General features: G+C 39.2%; 1 protein-coding gene across 1 annotated transcript; it reads right to left on the bottom strand.

The window, feature by feature from the left end:
• Positions 1-4,277: 4,277 nt before the first annotated feature.
• On the bottom strand, positions 4,278-13,696 carry SLC19A3 (solute carrier family 19 member 3). The gene is made up of 5 exons (XM_065927624.1): positions 13,547-13,696; positions 9,405-10,215; positions 7,629-7,821; positions 6,023-6,164; positions 4,278-5,236 (listed from the first exon to the last, which is right to left on the bottom strand). Exons 1-5 carry the CDS (start codon positions 13,694-13,696, stop codon positions 5,075-5,077), a joined length of 1,458 nt encoding a protein of 485 aa, XP_065783696.1. The 3' UTR covers positions 4,278-5,074.
• Between the last annotated feature and the right edge of the window lie 9,150 nt (positions 13,697-22,846).

Here is a 22,846-nt window from a genome sequence, read left to right as displayed (position 1 = left end):
AGACATGTAACAATTGTTACCAAGGGAATAACAAGAAATAACAATCGTCACAAGGCCAGAAGACAATCCATATCTTGAGTAAGAGGGTCGTGACTAACTAAACAGTTTTACCTTAGGGTAAAAGGTTATTGAAGGAAATCCATGCATATGTTCCGTCCCATGACCTCAGTCCTGGGAACAACGTGCCGCTCCACTCGTTCCTGTCTATGAGGAACTGATACGAAACAGAGGGTTCATGAGAAACAGAAAACAACATACAGGAATCCTAAAGTTAAATGTTCCCTGACATAAACTCCAGGAGTTGGTGACGGACAGGGAAGCCTGGCATGCTGCAGTCCATGGGGTCACAAAGAGTCGGACACAACTGAGCGACTGAACTGAACTGCAGAAGTAAAGTGACAGGGAATGGTGGGCTTAGAATGTTGCTGTTTTTATCTTGTTTTATTTTGCCATTGAATATGAGGTATGTTGATACATACGGAAGACTTTGCGCATCAGTGGAGAACTAGACATTATCTAGATTCCAGTGACCTGATTCAAGCCTTTCACGGCCAGGTGGGCTATTTCACAGAGCTGTACGTTCTAGATAACTGAAAGAGACAGAAAATAATTCTTATCTGTAAACTTGCAAATGAATGCTGTCCAGTACAGGGAATATCCTTCTTCCCTGTGATAAAAAAATGTGAAAGGAAATTTCTTTGGGATAGAGTTCTTGGTTGACAGTTATCTTCTACTGTCTCCCGACTTTCATTCTGTTGAGACAATGATCTAATAATTATTTGACTTAGTAATTATTTCTGCCTTTGATTCAGTCATTGTCAAAGGACATGAGTTTTCAATTGTGTGTCTAGAGGCGGTCATAATTTGCTCTGAGCAATACACATTTCCTCACCTAAGTCAACCTGCAAACCTTGGTGAACACTTACAAGACAACAGGGAGGTTTAGATATAGTCTGTGGTTGCGATGATGGAATAAAGCTAAATGACACATACAGGAGTCAGAGCTGTTCCCTGGCCCCGGTCAGGACTCGGTGGTCTTTCCTTGATGACGCAGCCCCAGCCTGACTCTCTCTGGCAGCAGTGGACGTGCAGGGCCTCTGGGGCCCAGGCCTCCCCGCCACCTGCCACCTTCCTCTGGATGTTTTCACTGCTGCTACCTGTGTGCCTCTTCCTCATGGGCCCTGTGGCCCTGCTTATCTGCCAAAAGTGCCTCTTCTGTTACAAGTTTCTCAACTAGAGTAACATATTTCACCTTCCTCAAGGCCTAAATACAGGCAGAGAGCAAACCAAACAAGCTAGAACCATAACCATTTTTTTTTCTTCTCAAAAAAGGCTGTTCTTTTGCTATTTCTTCCTCCTTATTTCTGTTATCTGTCTATGAGTTCTGTTTCTGTTGTTGTTTCTGAGTCATTCTCTGTACAAAGCAAAACATTTAAAATTTTTCTCCATAAGGTGTACTTACCAGGCACAAAAACTTACGAAGCAAACCTATGTTTCAATTAAAAAAGGTAATAACCTTTCTCTTTATTGAGATAACAAAAAAATTTTCTATTGAAAAAATATGCCATTTTTTCTTGTGTGTTTGTTTGATTAATGAATGTACATTTTGTTAACCTTGCATATTGCCCAAAATGTAAAAACAGTGGAATGAGTTATTAGAAATAATAGAAATAATTTAAAAATTCTAGCTCCTTATTCATCCACGCTGATTTATTTCCCAAGAAGCTAAGTGCGTTTTTGAGAATCAGTATTTTAATTTGGGGGTACAAACATCAAAAACCATGATGAGATGACAGCTCCTTCTGGTTCCCATTACCCCACAGCAGGGAAAGATTATTATCAACATTTTAAAATCTTTCCAGAAGTTGTATGTGTATATAAGCCATTATATTTATTTTTCTCCTTACCTTGACATGAATGATGAGCTATTGCATTCATTACTGTTTTGTCATTTGACTTTTTTTTCACTTAACAATAATTTATCATTATTTACTAAATAGTAATAATATATTTAGAGCTCTTTATAACAATGAAAAGATAATCTTCTTTTTTTAATCTAGTTAATATTATTACATGTGAATATACTGGTGTCCCATAATACACTTCTCTCCCCTTTTAATGAAGATAAATAGCTTCCAATCCTTTGTGCCTAGAAACTTTGCTGTAACGAAATACATTTACACAAGTCAGTTCCCAAGCATGCAAGTATATCAGTAATACATATTTCTATCAGACAAATCTATAGGTGGAAAGATATACACGTTTGTAATTTTGAAAATTCTGAATTTTCCTTCCTAGCCATGAAGACAATGTACAGTCCCACCAAGAACTGTCAAGACTGCCATTGACCCATTCCCAGAGAACAAATTCTATTATCACACATTTAGATTATTTTCTACTCTGAGAGGTGAAAAATGGAGCTTCAATGTATTTTTTTTTCTTTTTTTCATTGTACTTTTAATATGCGTTTCTCTTATGAGTTAATTGAAGTATTTTTTCATATATCTGAGTCATTTATATCTTTCTTTCTGTGAATTCCCTGTTCACATTTTTTGCCCATCTTTCCCTCAGGTTTTTGACTTCTTTCTTCTCAATTTGTGTTGGTTCTATAAAAATTAGGAAAAGTAGCTTTGATGAGTTGCAATATTTCATCCAGATTATCAGCTGTCTTTTGGCTTTGCTTATATTGCTTTACTTTCCATGCCTAAGGTTAGTTTTATGCTGTCAATTCACTTTTTTATGACTTCCAGATTTTCTGTTACTTTAGAAAGGTTTAAAGTTAGAGAGTAAGTTTCACATATTTTCTTCTGGTAGTTTCAGTTTCATTTTTCATATTTGCCTATTGATACATATACATTACATACTGATAGTTATTCTAGTCCAACTTAGTTTTTCCATTGAAAAGAATAGTTCCAACATTATTAAATATTCACGTTTCTTCTTGTATGAGATGCTATCTTTATAATAGTCTAAATTCTCATATGAATCAGGCATTAATTCAAACTGTCTCTTCATGCTGATTATGTTACTGTAATTAAGATTTTAGAGCTAGATTTTATTCTCTGCAAATAATTTAATCTTGTTTTCCACTTAAAAAAACATTCTATTTGTTCTTTGTTAATTTCCAAATAAATTTAGAATCACCTCTACTAGTTGAAAAGGGTATTTTTTTCCCCCTCTGGGATAGGATTTACCAAATAAATTGTTTAGGAAGCCTAATGCCTTTATATGTGTTTTTCTTACTAGTCAAGAACAAGGTTAGGCGAATCCATGTTTAGGTGTTGCTTTGTAATTTCCAAAAGTGTTTTCAGGCATATGTCTTACATATTTATTGAATTGTTAAATAGATTAAATGTAATCATAGGTATTTCATTTTTATTCTACTATAAATGTGGCCTTTTACTAACATATAGCTTCTAAATGGTTGTTGTATCACAAAAGCTCTTGATTTCTATACACTTACTTTCTGTACTACTATGTTATTAGTTGAGTCTCTTGGATGCATACCTATAGCCTCTGTAATTGTGACAGTCTTTCCTCCTTCTTTTGAATTTTTTTGTTTGTTTTATGGTTGCTGCACAGCTTGTGGGATCTTAGTTCCCAGATCAAGGGTCGAACCTGGGCCCTTGGCAGTGAAAGTGCAGAGACCTAACAATTGGACCCCCAGGGAATTCCCCTTCTTTCCAATTTTTGACTTTTCATTCTTTACCTCACTGTGTTGACTAATATCTTCACTATAACAGTGGTCATTCTTCCCTTGTTTATGATATAATTAGTTATTAGCTTTCTCCACTAAGTAAGTATTGTTGACTTTTGGACTGAATTTTAATTTTTCATCCAGTGATTGAATTTTGAGATTTGCAGAAAAGTCTATTGGAAGGACAAAATATTGAATCAGCATTCTATATTCCCAGTGGCAGACTGTTCAATGAGACTATTGTTGAAGTTTCAAAGGACATGCAAACTCAGACATTTTTCATCACAATTCATCAAAAAATTAGAAAGGCTCTTTAAATTTTTGCACATGTCTATTTTATTCACCACAATTTCTGCCATCTAAAAATTAGATTTTCTTATTTACAAATACTTCCAGAAATCCCTAAACTGTCTACTTAGGTTTTTCTGTTTTAGGCAGACATCACACTGACATGATATTAAAACACCTCTCTGGAGTCAAGATAGTGAGTGATAAGTGACAGTCACTCAGTTGTGTCTGAATCTTTGTGACCTCATGGACTGTATCCTGCCAAGCTCCTCTGTCCATGGGATTCTCCAGGCAAGAATACTTGAGTGGGTTGCCATTTCCGTCTTCAGGAGTCATGACAGGAAGAAGCTTATTGCCTCTCCTGGGACCACTAGAAATTGGCATGAATGTCACTCTGTGGCCACACAGGAGTGTCTGAAGCTACTCCTGAGATAGAGTTTCAACAACAAAGCTCAGCAGAGCATGAAGTGAGAAGTCAACGTGAAAAAATTAAGTGGTGATATTAACAAAAATAATAGCTTGTGAATAATACTGTGTTCTCAGGAGAGAAAAGGAGTCCTTACAAATGGGACCAAGTCTTACAATTTTCTCAGGGAACTGTATGTTTTAAAGAAATATACTTAATGGAAGAAGGACAATGGTTCATGTGACAAAAAATGTCCATTGTGTTGCCTATTTTGGTAAAACAAAACCAATATGTAAGAAAGGAACAAGGTCACTTCAATTAGTATTTCTGTTCACAGCTGGGGAACAACTTAAGGATGGCTGGGGTTTTTTCATGGTTTGTTTCCACACCACGTGTGTATCCTTGTAAGCGATCAAAACCAGAATTTTCCAGTCATGGCTATTCATTGGAGTTCTCCGACACGGGTTGTTGAATTGAGATGATAGCCCTGGTCAGCTGCATCCAGGTCAGTTGGGCACAGAGATATCTAGTCCAAGGCTGAACTTTCCTGGTTTCGAAAATGTTCGTTGGAATCTAGACCTGTGAAGGGTGTTAATATATGACACTCAGTATAGATGTGAGTGTGACCAGCAGAGTCCTTGCTCAGAGGCTGCAGTGGTTGACAGAGGTTAGAGCTTTGCTCATTAGACGTTCTTTGGTTGCTCTGGGTGTGGCCTATATGGAGTCTGACTTGTAATAGCAGAGTTCCGCACTCTCTTTCGGCATGCGGCTGAGTAGATAATGTATATGCTTCTCATTAGGAAAACGCCAGCAATGGCTGCAAAGTAACTTCCATAAACTAAAAACTAGAGAAAAACAAATAGAGTGAATTAGACACACATGAAATATGACTGTCCTTGATAATACACAGCGATGCTATTGATTTACTTGGATTATGGGGTTATTGAGACCTAGGATCTTAATACAGATCTTTTAGATTTGCATAAAGCTTCCTTCTCCCCTTTTAGAAGAACCAGGTGTGAAAGGATAAGCAATGCAGTAACTAAGAGTATGGACTCTAGAGTCAAGTTTGTTTGGGTTAAATTCCAGCAGATACCACTAATGGTAAAAAACAAAAACACTAAATCCTACTGATGCATGTGTTCATGTTTGGAGAACAGTGCATATGTAGTGTCTCCAGGAATGGATTATAAACACTGAGGTTACTTTTCACCTGCCTTATCCCCTTTATTTTGGAACCACATGTAAAACGTGATGCTGGCCTAATTTTAAGTCTCTCAGAGTTGAAGGGAAAAGGGAAGTAGACTCGGTAAGCATGTTCTCCTCCCCTGTGGCATCTTGGTAAACCTTGGTCCTAGACTGTGGGAGGAAGAGGAGGCAGAAGGGGGACACGACGGTGAGCGTCACTTGATGGGGCTTTAGGAGCCAAAGCAAATGCTAACCTAAGGTGATTACTGCTCAAAATCTGCTTGATTTTACAGTTGGTCATTAAAGGAATGGCTTATTTTCAAATTTGCCTAGCCAAGGAATTCAAGACATTAAATACTGGCAGTGGTAAGGCTGAACAAAAGCCCTTTCATTCTACGTTCCCCCAATTACATGAATAGGTAAGTGGAAGTATTGCAACCTACCTGAATGCTGATTGGAAGCCCCAGTCCTCCCTGATCTACTACGATTACAGTTATAATGGTCTGAATCACCAGGGCAATGAAGGTGTTGATTCCAAACACCAGGGCATAGCGTTCCACACTCAGATTAACAGCGATCTGAAACCTGTCATTCAACACATAATAACTTTTAAAACATGAACATACATGGGATTCTTATCTTTAAAAGACAGAGACTGAAGAGAAAATATCTTACTAACAGCACTTTTTGTCTAAATCTCCTCCAGTACAGACAAACAGGCAGAGCAGAGAAAAAATGTACATATACTTAAAGGCTGAATTAAAATGTAGTTAAAGAAAATATGGAAAATTTGCTCCTATCCAACTTAATACTTTCGGAAATTAAACCTAAATGTTCTAGTTCTCATAACTTGAGAATATGGGAGGCTATCTGATCTTAGACACTGTTTTACAGTGCATTTTTATGAAAATCAGCAACATCCAACCTAAGGAATTTTTTGGACAGTTATTCTTTTTATTGTTGACTCTACTGGCATTTTTTAATTTTGGTAGGTGAATTGTTCTTTGGAAGATCCAAACCATGACTGGTGGTATAACTGAGTGAATCTATAACTAACTTTTTTTTTAAAATAATTATATAGACTTTGAAGTCTTATTACAAAACACGTTTGAAAGACTGGCAAATATATGATATTTGCAGTTCTTTCTTGGAATGAAGGTAAATTTCATTTTCTTAAAATGAAAATTTCACTTTCTTAAAATGAAAATAAATAACGTCATTTTACCTTAACAAAATACATTTAAAAGAACCCTCAAGACACATGAGTTTGATACATTAACCTGATTCCCTTCAGTGAAAGAAGAAAAAAAAAGAGCATGCCACAAGTTTCATCTCTTTCCTGTGTTTCATGATCTTTTCTCAGGGTCTTTATATTTCTGAGTTTTCTCAATTACTTACCAAGCATTTTTCACAGATTAAAACCTTGGCACTACTTCTTTCATGTGTTTGAAATTCAAATGTTCCTTATCTCTTTCAGTGAAACCAAATCATATTTCCTATACTCTTATTTCCATGAAATACTCTTATTTCATATTTCTCTGCACTTATATATAGAACCAAATTCTTTTAATCACTAAAAAAATTGCTGGGATTTATAGTTTCCTGTAATTTTTGCATTTACTTTTTTTCAGTATCCAACTTCTTATGACGGGTTGAGAATATTTTGTTTCATACAAAAGTATATGCCTGGAATTGCTCTAGAAACCAAGTGAAATTAGAGATGAAATCTCAACTTAATCACAAATCAAACTGCATCATACTGTGCAAACAGGAAAATCGCTTGAAATAAAGATTACAACTGACACTGTAACATGTCTTTGGTTTATGAACTTACAAAACAATTTTCCTTGCTGACTAATATTAGCAATATTCAATGGATAAACAATTGAATGAAAAGATGGCTTAACTGTGCCTAATTTAATATGAAGTAGTCAACATTTAATACTGCAGATTAAAATCCTTCCGAAGTTCTCAGTGGAATTACAGGAATACAGAAAAGAGAACATGGTTTCGTTTTAGGAGTGGGAAGAAATGCTTAGTAACACTTACACTGCTATGGTGATAAGGAGCATATAGACAGTCTTGAATATCAAATAGCCAGCGTAGCATGCCCATATGTTGGTCGTGTAATGCATGAGAAATAGAGAGCCTGCATTGACGACTGAGAAGATGGCCAGAGCCAACTCTCCCAGAAGATCCCAGTTGACTTTCATGTAACCCACTGCAAAGGCAGCCAGGGCCCCTACAAAAGAAACATTAAGGAAGATCCAACATACTGACTTTGCCCAAAGAAATATTAACATGCTGTCTTAATAACTCAGGCTTCAGGCAATTCTGAAAGATGAATATATTACTTTCACAATTTGTGAAAATAATGTGACTTGCCTAGGTGGGGATTTATCCACTTCTCAAGCATGTTTTCCCTTGGCTACTGTCTTTCATTTCTATTGTTTCAAATATTTAGTTGTCACAGTTTAAATTAGCATCAACTATATGCCAAACACTGTTCTATGCAGAGGGACCAGAAAGGTTCCTAACTATCTGAGTGGGGAAAAAAGATACATAAACTCAGTTGCTTAATATAACAAGCTCAGGGCAAGGATAGATAAAGATGAAACAATTGTCTGGCAGTACACCTAGACTGTTCATATTTGCCTTTCTTTGTTGTTTTCTTCAGCAATACATAACAGATATGTTGCACTGGGTAGTAAATTTTAGTCATTAGTACTAATCTTAATCTTTCTTCTAATCTCCATCCCAGTGACTTCAAGATTTGGCTTAATCTACTTAGGGTTTGAGGTGAACAATTTACAGAATTTAAGAGATTGAATAACTGACAGAAATTAGGGTTAGTAACTATAGTTCTTTTTAATGAAGTGAGAGGGATTTATGTTTTGAATTACTGAGATTTGATTAACTTTTCCACATGTGATCTAGGCAAGAACTATTACTACAAAAGAAATAAAATTACTTTTCTTCTCAGAATTTGAAATGTGGGATAAATAATTTCAGTGAACCAATTCCAACACTGTCCTGGTTTCCAGGAGCTAAATGTTAAGTCTTCTAAAAGGGAAACAATAGTAAAATGGATGCCACATGAGGTTTCTGAAATTTTTTTGTAAAGGAAGGTGTGGAAATCTCCTACTTCCTAGAAAATATCTTCAAAGTCTTAGCTGAATTTAAGTTTCTGGTAACCAGGATATAAATATTTATTGCAGAGTGAACTTCAAAGGCAGACTTCTCTCTGATACTAGAATCTTGACTCTCAAATATCTTCCACTTCTGATTTAAATCTCATAAGAAAGCTAATTTTGGAAATGTGTGGTATAGAACCTGGAATTGCTTAAAGACAGGCACTAGCTAAATCAAATCCTTTATTAACAAAAATACTTCCAGTGAAAATTTGGAAGTCTCACTAATTCAGTTCATTTTCTAAGATAACAGAACACCTTGTTTATATATTAATACAAAATGCCCATTTTCTTGATATTAAAAACAATCCTGAAAGAAAAGAGGGCATTATTAACACTTTTCTTGATGAGAAAATAGAATTTTAGGAATCTGGTTAGAATGTAACCAGTTGGTGTTGAATCCTGAACTCTTGAGTTATCTGTAACACATTAAACACATTAATTGTCCCTCTTTTTCCCCCCATTGCCTTCTATGCCTGAAAATGATTAATATGCCTTCTGAAAAGACTTAGTTTACCACTGTGGAGAATTTAGCAACTGGAGAAATGAATTTAGTTTGCGGGGGTGGGGGATGGGGTGGGGGGGGAGGGGTGGGGATTGGGCAACACAGGAGGATAGATCAATGTTTACTTACCTCCAAAGGTTGCAATAGCTTCTACTGCTCCATTATATATTGAATTCTGGGACGGTGCTTTGTAATCCCACAGGACTTGAACATAGTTCAAAACCTGGTTATAACCAGCCGTAGAAAAAGCCCACCATAGGGACCAGTAAAAAAGATGCTTTGAGGAGTAACACTGCTTCAAATCTTGTAACCACTGCACAAAAACTCTCAGAGCTACATTTCCTGGCTTTGAGTTGGTCACCTGGCCATCATCTGGGTCCCCTGAATTAGTGAAGACTTCTTTTCCCACTGGCTTGTGATCCTTTTGAGGTTCCTCTGAGACAGCGTCCATTCCTGGTGGCTTTGGAAGGGCTTCTTGACTGGGTTTTGCATGAAAAAACATGCTCTTCTTAGGCATGGGTAGGAAAAGTGAGAAGAGGAAGGCCACAGAGACAGAGGCCAAGGATATGACGTTGAGGTAAAAGTAGGACAGGCCGGCCAGGGAAACCAAGAGCTGGGCCAGCACGGAGGCCGCCGTGTAGGCCACCAGCGTCGCGCTCCTGCAGTAGCCGCTCACCTTCTGGTAGTGCTCCGGGCTGACCACGCTGTAAATGTAGGCGTAGTAGGCCACCTCGGCGGCGGTGACCATCCCATAGAAGAATTCCAGCACCTGCATGGTCCTGACTCCTTGGCCAAACAGGAGCAGCAGCCAGCAAACGATGAAGCTAATCCCCTGGAGGATGATGACCGGCTTGTAGCGGACATAATCGGTGAGGATAAAGACTGGGAGCAGTAGCGCCAGGTAAGAGTAGGTCCACACGGGGAAGATCTCATTTGTGAGCTGCAGAGATGGAAAATGGATTCTGTGACCACGAAGCACCGGGAAGTGAGGAGGGTTACCTTTCTCAGACTGTGTATTGCTAAGGTGTTGATCCATGTGGCGTGCCCAATATAAAACTCTGCATCTAATCAGCTTAGTCGCTCAGTCGTGTCCGACTCTTTGTGACACCATGGACTGTAGCCCACCAGGTTCCTCTGTCCGTGGGGAGTTTCCAGGCAAGAATACTGGAGAGGGGTCCCTTGCCCTCCTTCAGGGGATCTTCCCAACCCAGGGATCGAACCCAGGTCTCCTGCATTGCAGGCAGATTCTTTACCATCTGAGCCACCAGAGAAGCCTTAATTAGATAGGGTATCTTCACATTATGAGAAAGCAGGATAGAAAACTGGTTTTATAGAAACCCTAGGAAAAGAGAGCTCCCCCCACTCCCTCAAAAACCCACTTTATACATCTACATGCATCTTAGTATAAGAATGTATCTGCTTAACGTGCAATCTGAACTTTGTTGTTTAGTTGCCAAGTCATGTCCGACTCTTTCAAGACCCCATGGACTGTAGTCCACCAGGCTCTTCTTATCCACGGGATTTCTGAGGCAAGGATACTGGAGTGGGTTTCCTTCTCCAGGGGATCTTCCTGACCCAGTGATCGAACCTGCATCTCCTGTGCTGGCAGGTAGTTTTGTTTCCACTGAGCCACCAGGGAAGCCCCATGTGAACTATGCTAAATGTATAATAGTATGCACACTCAAGTCCAGGCACACCTCGTTTTATTGTGTTTTGCAGATATTGTGCTTTTTACTTTTTGTTCTTTTTATTTTATTACAAATTAAAGATTTATGGCAACCTGCATTGAGCAAGACTATTGGTGTCACTTTTCCAACAGCATTTGCTCATTTCATGTCTTTTTGTCATATTTTGGTTAATTCTTGCAATATTTAAAGCTTTTCCATTGTTGTTATGTTTGTTATGGAATCTATGATCAGTGATTCTTGATGTTACTATTGTAATTGTTCTGGAATTTTTTTAGCAATAAAATATTTTTCAGTTAAGGTATATATATTGTTTGGCATAATGCTATTGCATATTTAATAGTCTTTGAGTGAAAGTCATGCTCAGCTGAGACCATTACTTGCTCAGTCATGTCCAACTCTTTGCAACCCCATGGTCTGTAGCTCACCAGGTTCTTCTGTCCACAGAATTCTCCAGCAAGAATACTAGAGTGGGTAACCATTCCCTTCTCCAGGGGATCTCCCTGACCCAGGGATTGAACCGAGGTCTCCTGAATTGCAGGCAGATTCTCTACTGTCTGAGCCACTAGGGATTAGAACGGTATAAACATAACTGTTTTATGCACTTGGAAATAAAAATTCATGTGACTCACTTCATTGCATTGTTTGCTTTATTATGTCTATAACCAAGCAATGTCTCTGAGGTATGCCTGTAAACTAGTTAAAAATTGTTCAACAGACCTGTGGGTTTTTCAGGCTATTAAAAAAAATACTATCCTTGTCTTGCCTGAAGATTAACAACACTTGATAAAGCAGCTATAGTGTTAGAAGAATTCAGTAACCTTTATCTTTGTCTTGATTCATCATTATGGCAAAAAATCTTAGCCCGTGCAAGTCTGAATGAATACACACAGGAAGGCAGCAAAGAGTAAATCACCCTGCAGAATTACGATGTGGGAACAAGCAATGCATTTCGTCTCTTTCCTGGACAAATTGGCTGGGCTTCCAACCCCGTTTCTCTTCAATTCTGTTGATTTATCTCTGTTTACTCAATTCTTGGTCTCCACTTAATACGTGTTGTCTCATGGATTTAGTTAGAAATGCTGAGGACCTCACTGTTCATTCATAGAAAGCACTGAAGAAGTTGTTGATCTTTGGGGCATGGTACAGGTGGAGGTTGGCCACACTAGCCTCTCTTCTGGGCCCCCTGCTTCCTCCAGCAACCTCAATGGGGCCCTGTGTCAGTGACAAGGGGGGCAGTTCAGTGATTTGAAAGGCTAGTGGGACTGGGCTGCACCTATGCGGTCCAGCTAGTCCACAGTAGCTCGCTGGTGGCTCATAGTAAAGAATCTGCCTGCAATGTGGGAGACCTGGGTTTGATCCCTGGGTCAGGAAGATTCCCCGGAGAAGGGCATGGCAACCCACTCCAGTATTCTTGCAGGAGAATTCCATGGACAGAGGAGCCTGGCGGGCTACAGTTCATGGGGTTGCAAAGAGTCGGACACAACTCAGTGACTAACGCTTTTTCACTGGTCCATAATGGTTGCAGAAGTAGAGGCTTGGGGTTCGCTGGCCATTTCTGGACCTCTCTCTGTGGTCTGCTTTGTCTTAACGGAGTCATGTTCCCGTCTCAGAAACTCTGAGACAGAGCTGCCTCTAAGTGATTTTACAGTGTAACAGAATAAACGTGCCCTTCTGTCCTTACCGCCTCATCACCAAATAAAACAGCATCAATGACCCTTTCAGGAGAAGCTTCACAATCTGCAGTGTCTTCTTAGCTAGGACTGGAGACTACAGAACCAGCCCAGGGTAATTCTCCAGCTGGGTCAGTGAACTTCCTTGTTACACTTGTCATAAAAAAAAAAAAAAGCAGTGGACCTTTTGAATTAGAGAATTGGAATTTCCAGGGAAGATAAAGCTGGGAGATAAAACTGTTAATGTCTCATCTGCTGATAAACAGTTTTTCAAAATTAAGTGTCCTAAAGAAAGGTTTCACTGGTGGCTCAGATGGTGAAGAATCTGCCTGCAATGCAGGAGACCTGGGTTCAATCCCTGGGTAGGGAAGATCCCATGGAGAAGGGAATGGCAACCTACTCCAGTATTCTTGCCTGGAAAATTCCATGGACAGAGGAGCCTGGTGGGTTACAGTTCATGAGGTGGCAAAGAGTTGGACATGACTGAGTAACTTAACACTCTTAACACTTTCAAAGAAATGCTACATTTTAAAAAATAAATTCTGCTTATACCCCAGGAAACTAAAAGGTTACTAGGACTAGATCCTGTGCCTGGCAGTGATTGTATTTTAGGCTAAGTATAACCGAATCAAGGAGACTTGACATGTTCCCATGCATTAAGCCTAATGTTAGAACTCTGTAAAAGTGAAGAAACTTATTATACATGCAATGTGTTTAGGTTTCCCATCTTCGCAAGTGTGAGGTGAGAAGAGCAGTTTGAACAGTTCTATAAAATAACAAACACCATGAAAATGGGATTCACTGAGGTCAGTATGTTAATCTTATTTCCAGTTGAATGACACCCTGACTCTATGTCCTCGTTTAAGTCCCTTAAGATTAAACAACATCAAGGTTCGTATGGGTATTAACTCACCTCTGTACTGGTCAGGTTTTTATCTGGTCCAGATAAATACAGCATAAGGAAGGGTTCTGAGGGTCTCATCATGGAGAAAAACCCAAACAGGCAGAGGATCACAGTGGGATAAATCCAAGACTGGCTCTCTGAAGTCTGGAAACAACTCATGGCTGATCAAATGAAAACAAAACCAAAATGAACTGAGGTTTATTCTTTCTGGCATTCTGGGTAGAGAATGGAGAACTGATTTCTAAATGTTTAATGAGAGGACAAAGTTTCCTCTATCTCAAGCTGACCTGAAAAGGTGAGTGATTAACAACTGCTTTCAACTATTTCTTACGGAAGCCAGTCAACCCTACTTTATCAACAAACTTCTTACTCATTATTGCTGGGAGTAGAGTCCCAGCTTCATTAGTCCCACTTCATTAGTGCTCTCCATCATAATCCTGGTAATAAGTAGCTACTAATAAAGGGTGAGGGCAAGGCGACCCACTCCAGTGGTCCTGCCTGGAGAATCCCATGGGCAGAGGAGCCTGGCGGGCTACAGTCCCTAGGGTTAGAAAGAGTCAGACACAACTGAAGTGACTTAGCATGCAATAAAGGGTAAGGGCTTCCCCAGAGGCTCAGTGGTAAAGAATACTTCTGTAATGCAAGAGATGTGGGTTTGATCTCTGGGTCAGGAAGATCTCCTGAAGGAGGGCATAGTAACCCACACCAGTATACTTGCTGAGAAGATCCCACGGACAGAGACACCTGGCAGGCTGCGGTCCATGGGGTCCCAAAGAGTCGGACACGACTGAAGCAAATAAACACACACAGTAAAGGGTAAACAATGGGCCAATGGACATGTGAAAGTAAGTAAAACCTCAGCTAGTGAATTATGGATGTACAGGCATACCCCAGAGATACTGCGAGTCTTCTAGACCACCACAGCAAAGCAAATAGTACAATAAAGTGAGTCATACTTTTTGGTTTCCCACTGTATATAAAATTGTGTTTACAATGCACTGTAGCCTATTATCTCTGCAAGAGCATTATGTCTAACAAAGCACTGAGCATAATTTCATCAAAAAGTACTTTATTGCCAAAAAAAGCCAACCATCATTAGAGCCCTCTGTGAATTGTAATAATCTTTCTGCCACACTAACATACAAGATCACTAGTCACAGGTCACCATGACAAACATTATAAAAATGAAAAAGTCTGAAATATTGTGAGAATTACCAAAAAGTGACACAGAGATAGGAAGCGAGCAAATGATGTCGGGGAAAATGGTGTGGACAGACTTGCTCGAGGCAGGCTTGCCACAAACCTTCCATTTGTAAAAATGCAGAATCTTCGAAGCGCAATTAGGTGCAATAAAAGGAAGTCTGTCTGTGCAAGACCTTCTAGGAGGTCACTCCCAGAACAGAGATCGACTTGGTCAAGGCTTCTATAATCTGCCTACTACATTTTGCACGGAAACCTCTGACTCAGAAATCTTACTTAATATGCTGAAGGTATTTATTTACACATTTTCTCTCCATCTGACTCTGAGTGTCTATGATATGGGAATTAATAATTCTTCGGTTAAAAAAGTTAAGCTGGTAAAGCTCTGACTTGCCATCTTTTTCATATTTCCTTTCTTTTCCATCCTGGTGTAACTCTGTGTTGCGAAAAGAATGCAGCATGTCTCAGACTGTTATTCCACTTTTCTTTAAGATGGGCCCCATCCCATCTCTAAGCAGTTTCACACCACTCAATGGGGCAGGTAGCTTACTGATCATTCATACTAAGCTCATACTTCCTTTTGCCAGCTCACCAGTAACGTTGCTTGAAATTAAAATTTCAGACAAAAACTCCAGTGAAGGATCTCATCTGCCAATACACAGAAAAACAAGAAGAAAGCTTTTATTTTATGGCGACCACATTTGAGAACATCTTGCTTTTTCATGTGGATTACAATGCGCGACAGAAAAATTCACTCTCATGCCTTCATAATTTTGCATCAAGTTTTCCTCTGTAAAGAGGACATGTGTTTTGGTGGTCTTGGATATGGTTAAGTTCTCCAACATAATTCATAGGAAAGAAACTAACCTGCTGTGAGCCTGAAGCGATCCTTCTGCAATGACCCTGTCTCTGCCTGCTGTCCACTGGGGCACTTTAAGATTCTTGGCTGCTAATGTCTGGCTGTTCTGCCCCCACAGTCCCTACTCCCCATCCCTCCTTCCTCCCGCCCCTGGCCCCCTTCTCCAGGTCACCTTGTCAAGCACTTGCCTCACTGAATAGCCCTTCCCTACTCTGGCCAGTTACTATGACTGTGAACTTGATCAGCATCAGAATCACTGGGGGTTTGGTGAAAACAGGCTTCCTGGACTCCAGCCCTTAAGTGGGATTCATTCAGTAAGTCTAGTGAAGCCCATGAACCTACATGTATAGGCGCTGAGTGCTTCTGATGCCAGAGCCCTAAGGACCCTCGATCCCTTAGCCATGCACTAGACTGAGTGATTCCATGCCACAGGGTTGGGAGGGAAGTGGGTAGAAATCAACTAGGGAGCTTTCCCAAACCTACACATAGACCTATTACCCTGAAATTCTTTGCTGGTCCTCTAAGCCCTGGAGCGTACAAGATAGGTGGGAGACATTCTGATGGTTCAGATAAGACTTTCAAACCCTGCCCTACCCACTAACCCCTTGATATGCACACAGAACTCTGCTTGTGACCTATTCTGTCCCATCCAACTTAAACTGCTTGTCCAGCAGTGGTCCCAGAGTGCCTGTGTTCAGCCTTGGACAAAACACCATGGCTCATGTGAGAGTAGGAAGGGCTGAAGAATTGATGCTTTCGAATTGTGGTGCTGGAGAACTCTTGAGAGTCCTTTGGACTGCAAGATCAAACCAGTCAATCCTAAAGGAAATCAACCCTGAATATTTATTGGAAGGACTGATGCTGAAGCTGAAGCTCCAATACTTTGGCCACCTGATGCAAAGAGCCAACGCACTGGAAAAGACCCTGATGTTGGGAAAGACTGAAGGCAAAGCAGAGGATGGGGTTTTTAGATAGCATCACCGACTCACTGGACATGAATCTGAGCAAATTTCAGGAGACAGCGAAGGACAGGGAAGCTGCCATCATGGGGTTGAAGAGTCAGACATAACTTAGCAAATGAACAACTGGCTCCTTCAGTTGCCACAGCTATTAATATATATACACACCCATTTTATTATACATTATATGATATATTTCAATGCATATATTATTTAAATCATAATTTAAACATATTATATACTTATTTTATCAAATTGTACATATTTATATTTTATATTTATAATCTAAAATTGTAGTTTATATATTATACATTATATATATATAAAATATATACATGGCCCCGAATTTCTCAGACACAGAAACTGATCCTCCCAAAGCTCATGGCCACTCAGCAATAAAAGGCTAAAGCTGAGTTCAGGGTTGGGTTTGTTGGTTCCAAGGTTATATCTTCCTTTTCTCTGATGGGTAATGCCTCCTACTGCCATGGTACTATTTCCATCACCTCCTCATTTCCTTGCCAGCTACCCTGGAAAGCGCTGTAACCAAACAACCTGGTTATCACTCAAATCCTCTCTCTCCTACTGGAGAAACCTGAGGCTCCTGGTCTCACAATGACTGGAAGTTTTGGTCACTATATTTTTATCTTACTGAGATGCTACTATTTACTGTCATCATGGCTATGACTATGATAGTCAAGTTACTTATGCAATTTCTCTGTACAATTTTTACATCTGCAAAATTATTTTAATTTTTTAAACTGAAAAACAGTTGCTTTAAAATATTGTGTTAGTTTCAGGTGTACAACAAAGTGATTCAGTTATATATATATATATTTTCTTTTTCAGATTATTTTGTATTATAGATTATTACAAGATATTGAATATAGCTCCCTGTGGTATACAGTAAATCCCTGTTGCTTATCTATTTTATGTATAGCAGTTTCTGTTAATCCCATACTCCTAATTTGTCCCTCCCTACTTCCCTTTCTCCTTTGGTGACCTTGTTTTCTATGTCTGAGTCCGTTTCTACTTTGTATATACATTCATTTGTATAATTTTTTAGATTCCACATATAAGTGGTATCATGTAGCATGTTTTAGTCTGATTTATTTCACTAAGCATAATACTCTCCATTCACGTTGCTGCAGATGGTAACATTTTATTTCTATGAGTAATACTCCACTGCATATATATATACCACATCTTCTTACTTTGTCTGTTGATGGGTACTAGGGCTGCTTCTGTGTCTTGGCTATTATAGAGTGCCAGTCTAAATACTGTGTCATTTTGAACTTGTATTTTTAATTTTTCTGGATTATACACCCAGGAATGAAATTGCTGGATCATATGGTAATTCTATTTTTAGTTTTTAACGGAATCTCCATATTGTTTTCCTCAGTGGCTGCCAATTATTTTAATTTTTCTCTGAAAATTTTGTGAAGTAGCTAAAGGAAGTGGTATTGTCCTTGTTTTACACGTAATGAAACCGAGGGCCAGAGACAAGATTTGCACTGGTTTTCACGTTTAACCAACATCGAAACCTGGACTTGTACCCAGTTTTTCTAATTACAAGGTCAGTAATCTTTCCTCTCACACTGTGTTGAGACTGCCTGGCTATATCCTCAGAATGCCAATTCCAATTTATTTCAGAATTGTGCCTTTCAGATGATCAGTGTCAAAAAATTCTAATGGGTTGTCAATAGGATTTAAAAAAAAAAAGTTTCATAAAAAACATTTAAGTATCAAAGTGCACTGCAGAGTATGCCTGTTTCTTCCAAAACTTTAGTTTGGATTATCAGTACATCAATACAGTTGATCCTTGAACCAGAGGGGGTGAGGGGTGCCATCTTTTCACACAGTTGAAAAATCAGAGTAGAAGTTATAGCTGGCCTTCTGTGGTCCACGGTTCTACTCTATTCATGATTCTGGATCCACGGATACAACCAGACTGTGTACTACTGTAGTACTTAGCACTGAAAAAAGTCTATGACCAAGTACACCTATGCAGCACAAAGCCATGTTGTTCAAGGGTCAGCTTTATGACCATGACTTTACATTACATTACTGCTGATAGAGCCACTGGGTTAGAAGTTGCAGAGGAAAGAAGAGAACTAAATATCTAATCACATCCCTCATAATAAACTCAACTGTCTACGTCATCATAGAGCACCTGTTCTGTCTGGGAGGGCCACAGCCTTCACGGCAATGCACCATCCTGAAAAGGCTGTTCTCTTGCTACTTTATCCATTTATCATTCCGTTTGGACTCCACACAAAATTCTCCTCCTCCTAAAGAGTATTCAGTGAATCTAACCTGAGGATATGAATCACGCTGATTTTCTGAGTTGGCCGTTTTGAAAGAAGATGCTCATCTTTCCCCTTTCTGTATTTTCCAAATATGACAATCCTTTCAAAAGTGGTTCCTGTGGCAGCAATCCTCACATACTACTTCCATGCTTCATCACCGTTTCTAAAATGGTATAAAAACACTGCAGCAGGCAATAGGATTAAAGATGGGGAAAAAAGAAAAAAAAAGACGGGTCTCTAAAATTCAGCCTATCAGGCTACCACGACTTGAAATCTACAATGAAGATGCTGCAGGTAACAAGAGAGGTGAATGAATCAACAGGGCCTTGGAGACCGGGACACCCTGCAGCGCTCTCAGGAGGATGAGCTCCTGCTGGCAGGTGAGCTGAGTGCTGAGCTCTAGCCTCTGGTCAGCTGAGCCACGGTGGCCCCTGGCAGGTCGCAGCCTCCTGGCTCAGCCTGCCCTGCAGACCAGATCTAGCTGTGCCATCTGTACACACAGGCAGTACGTCACGTGGCCTTGGGCACACATTGTCACACGCGCCACCGGGGTGACCAACCAGCCTTTGTGGCCTTGAACAAGCCCCCAAACCACCAACACCTTTTTGACTGGAAGTGACTCACCCAAACTACTCTGAGACCTGCATGTTCCTTTCTCTTTTTGCTGGCAGGCGGATAATGATTATTTTTCATTAAAATCCACAGTGTCTCAGCAGGGACCCTTCATATTCTACTCTTAAGTCTCCAGCGTCTCTCTGTCTCTCATTTGGATCTAGGTCTAGAAGGTTCCATATTTTTACTGCTGCTTCCCTTTCTCGGGGTATGTGGGGGTGGTAACCTTCTTAACATAATCTCTTTGCTGGCATGTCTTATCTGACTTCACTTTGAGGTGATCATAAGTTTTTCTTCATTTCCTGAAGAAAAAAGAAAAATGAAGATTTACTTGTCTTTCAACTATGAACAGTTGGGCTGGTTGTTTCTATCTGCCTTGGAAAAATTTCTTTCTATGCAATCTCCTACATGTTTTTAGTGTATAGAGTTCAGTTTTTCTTCTTCTCTTTTATTCCAAGAATTGCTGTGTTACTGACTTTTTCCATTTCTATTGTTATTTAACCATATCCTTAAATCTTTCTAACTGCTTTCAGGCAAACATTCTTTTTCATATGAATGTGCATAACTTTAGTAATAATCTTAGGTGTTTCCTGGATTTTATAATATCACCTCTGAAACTCTCAATTTTCTTATACGGACTGCAAAAGAAGTTCATTTGTTATTATAATTCTACAATGTGGGGAAAATGAAACTTTTTAAAATGGAAAGCAAACAAAAAAATTGACTCCTTTTCAAGGAGTTGCAAGGTTAACACAGAACTCACATTTCTTGGTTCTGAAAGTCCAGACCCTCCACTTTGCTGTATGTCCTTCAGTTAATCTTCACTTGTAGTCTCATTGTGTGGAACAAACCTTTTCCACATTTGTTCACATAAAAATTTTTCATGTATTATTCCTATATGCCACAGGGAAACATACTGGGCCTATGACAACTTCATCTAAATTTTAGGCATGGGTAGTGTCCTATTTCCTAATCCATAGGCTGTGTATATGCATAAAAACTCTTATGACCATAGGTATTTCTAAATATATATTTTCATTTGCATAGGAAGGCAGCTATTAAAAAGCAAGAACTGTACAGACTGGCACACACCAATGGGCTTTCTGGTTCTTTGAGGTCTGGGTAGATTTCCTAGCTAAAAATCTTAGTTGATTAGATTCCTCCACTCACTCCCAGAAGATGGAATTCTGCTCAGAGCCAAAGTTTTCAGAGCTGCAGGGCTCCCTGAGGCAGGGGTCAAGGTGACCTGATCAAAGACCTTCTCCAAATCTGGTTTTGCAGAAGTTCTCCACAACATTTACCTGGAGTACAAGGGATAGGTCAGAGGTCAGCAATCATTTTATCAAATCCTCTTCCATGCTTGTTAAGAAGATGCTGCCAGAACTAATTGAGATGATAATAATTTAGAGGGAAACTATCTAGAAGCCCCAGTCTCTACCCCATTCCCATCCATCCCTCCTTACTAATTGTTCCATTCATCTTGGAGAGGGTGCTTGACAAGACAACCAGCATCTGAGAAGGGGACTGGCCTAATTTTCACATTATACTCCAGAATCTCACAGCTATCTCAAACAACACAGCAAGAGACTGGTAATTCAAAAGGATCATGAATCTCAGAGCCTCTAAATTCCAAAGGGGTTGGGCAGCTGGGAAGTAGATGACATTTGCAAATGGCTTCACTCCCCAAGGCCCAAAGCCTTTGTGAAAAGAGAATTAGGGCCAATATTTGTTACATTTTCCAAAAAACTCAAGCTCCCCTTTTAGATTTTTCAACCCTGCCAGGTCAAGCCCTTCACCAGACAGAGGCAAATGAAAAATTTAATCATTGAAAACCGAAACATCTGCATTTTGCTGATAGAATATAACAACTAATTATGCCTTTTAATCTATTTACTACTAAAACAGAAGAGAGTATAATTTTGAGTATAACATCCAAATCCAGATCTGCTTAAGCAAGGCAAGCTGATGCTGGAGGAAGGCCTGGGAAATGACTCCAGGGAATTGCTTAACTACTATTGCTCTGTTGCAAAATCAAGGTTGGAGAGTGGTTTCACCAGTTTCTAGTGAGAGATTGCATTTTAGCTGTGACTTCATCTTATTTAAAATGCATTAATACTTATTGCTACTATATTCTATACAAAAAACTAATTTCACATAATAAGCTCAAGTACCAGAGAGTACCATTTAGAAGAAAACAGGTCTTGTGACCTCAGGGCTGGTAAATATTTCATTGCAATGACAACAAGGACTAAACCCAAAAAGAAAGATAAATGGAATTTCATTAAAAAACCATATTTGCTCTTTTAAGGTTGGATGCATGAGACAAGTGCTCAGGGCTGGTACACTGGGATGACCCAGAGGAATGGGATGGGGAGGGAGGTGGGAGGGGGGTTCAGGATGGGGAACACATGTAATCCATGACTGATTCATGTCAATGTATGGCAAAAACCACTAAAATACTGTAAAGTAATTAGCCTCCAACTAATAAAAATAAATGAAAAACAAAACCAAAAACAAACCATACTTGCACTTTTAGAGATACCATTTAGAAACCAGAAAGGAAAATCACAGAAAATGCTTCATAACCACTAGAAGGTCTAAGTACAAAACACTAGCATACCAAATGTTCACAAAGATTTAGGGCAACTGGGTTGAGACAGTTGCTTGGGAGAAAGTGAAATGGTACCAACTCTTTGGAAAACCTTTTGGCAATCTATATAAGAAAGTTCATGTGATTCATAATAGCAAAAAAAATGGGAAGCAACTGAAATGTCCATTAAAAGGTGAATGAATAAACAATACTGTATATTTAAGCAACTAATACTGATTAGCAATAGAAAGGAACACTGAATCAGCAATAGAAAGGAATGAATTATTTGTAAAAATTTGGGTGAATATGGAAAACATTATACTGTTCTAAAGAACCAAGACTCAAAGCCATACAGTTTCATTAATACATATAAAGCCCTAAGACAAGCACAACTAATCTGTAGTGATAGAAATTAGGTCAGTAGTTGCATGGGGTAGGAGATGGGGCTGGGGACTAACTGCAGAGGAACATAAGGGAACTTTCTGGAGTGATGAAAAAACTCTTCATCTTGATTGTAGTGGTGATTATAAACAGATTTGTCAGAATCTATTTGCATTTTATGTACATTTTATTATATGCCTCAATAAAGATAATTTTTTAAAAAGGACTGAACCATTAATACACGGACTAAAACAAGTAAGTCTCAAATATCATGCTGCCTAAAAAGAATTTGGACACACAAAAACATCTTTATATGATACATCACTGATTAAAATCAGAAGCAGCAGGAGGTGGAACTGTCTGTAAAGGCGCATGAGAGAACTGTCTGGGGATAATGAAATA

This window comes from Muntiacus reevesi, chromosome 3 (assembly GCF_963930625.1).
Source record: "Muntiacus reevesi chromosome 3, mMunRee1.1, whole genome shotgun sequence".
Taxonomy (NCBI): Eukaryota; Metazoa; Chordata; class Mammalia; order Artiodactyla; family Cervidae; genus Muntiacus; species Muntiacus reevesi.
The sequence above is the reverse complement of the archived record's forward strand: the minus strand, read 5'-3'. Positions and strand labels throughout refer to the sequence as shown.

What these genes read in the sequence shown, in the direction of transcription:
- SLC19A3 (XM_065927624.1), bottom strand. Translation starts at nt 13,696, where the DNA reads ATGAGTTGTTTCCAGACTTCAGAGAGCCAGTCTTGGATTTATCCCACT. An exon ending in AAAACCTGACCAGTACAGAG is followed by an intron (nt 10,216 to 13,546) that starts GTGAGTTAATAC and finishes CCATCTCTGCAG; the next exon opens with CTCACAAATGAGATCTTCCC. An exon ending in AGCTATTGCAACCTTTGGAG is followed by an intron (nt 7,822 to 9,404) that starts GTAAGTAAACAT and finishes TTTCTTTTGTAG; the next exon opens with GGGCCCTGGCTGCCTTTGCA.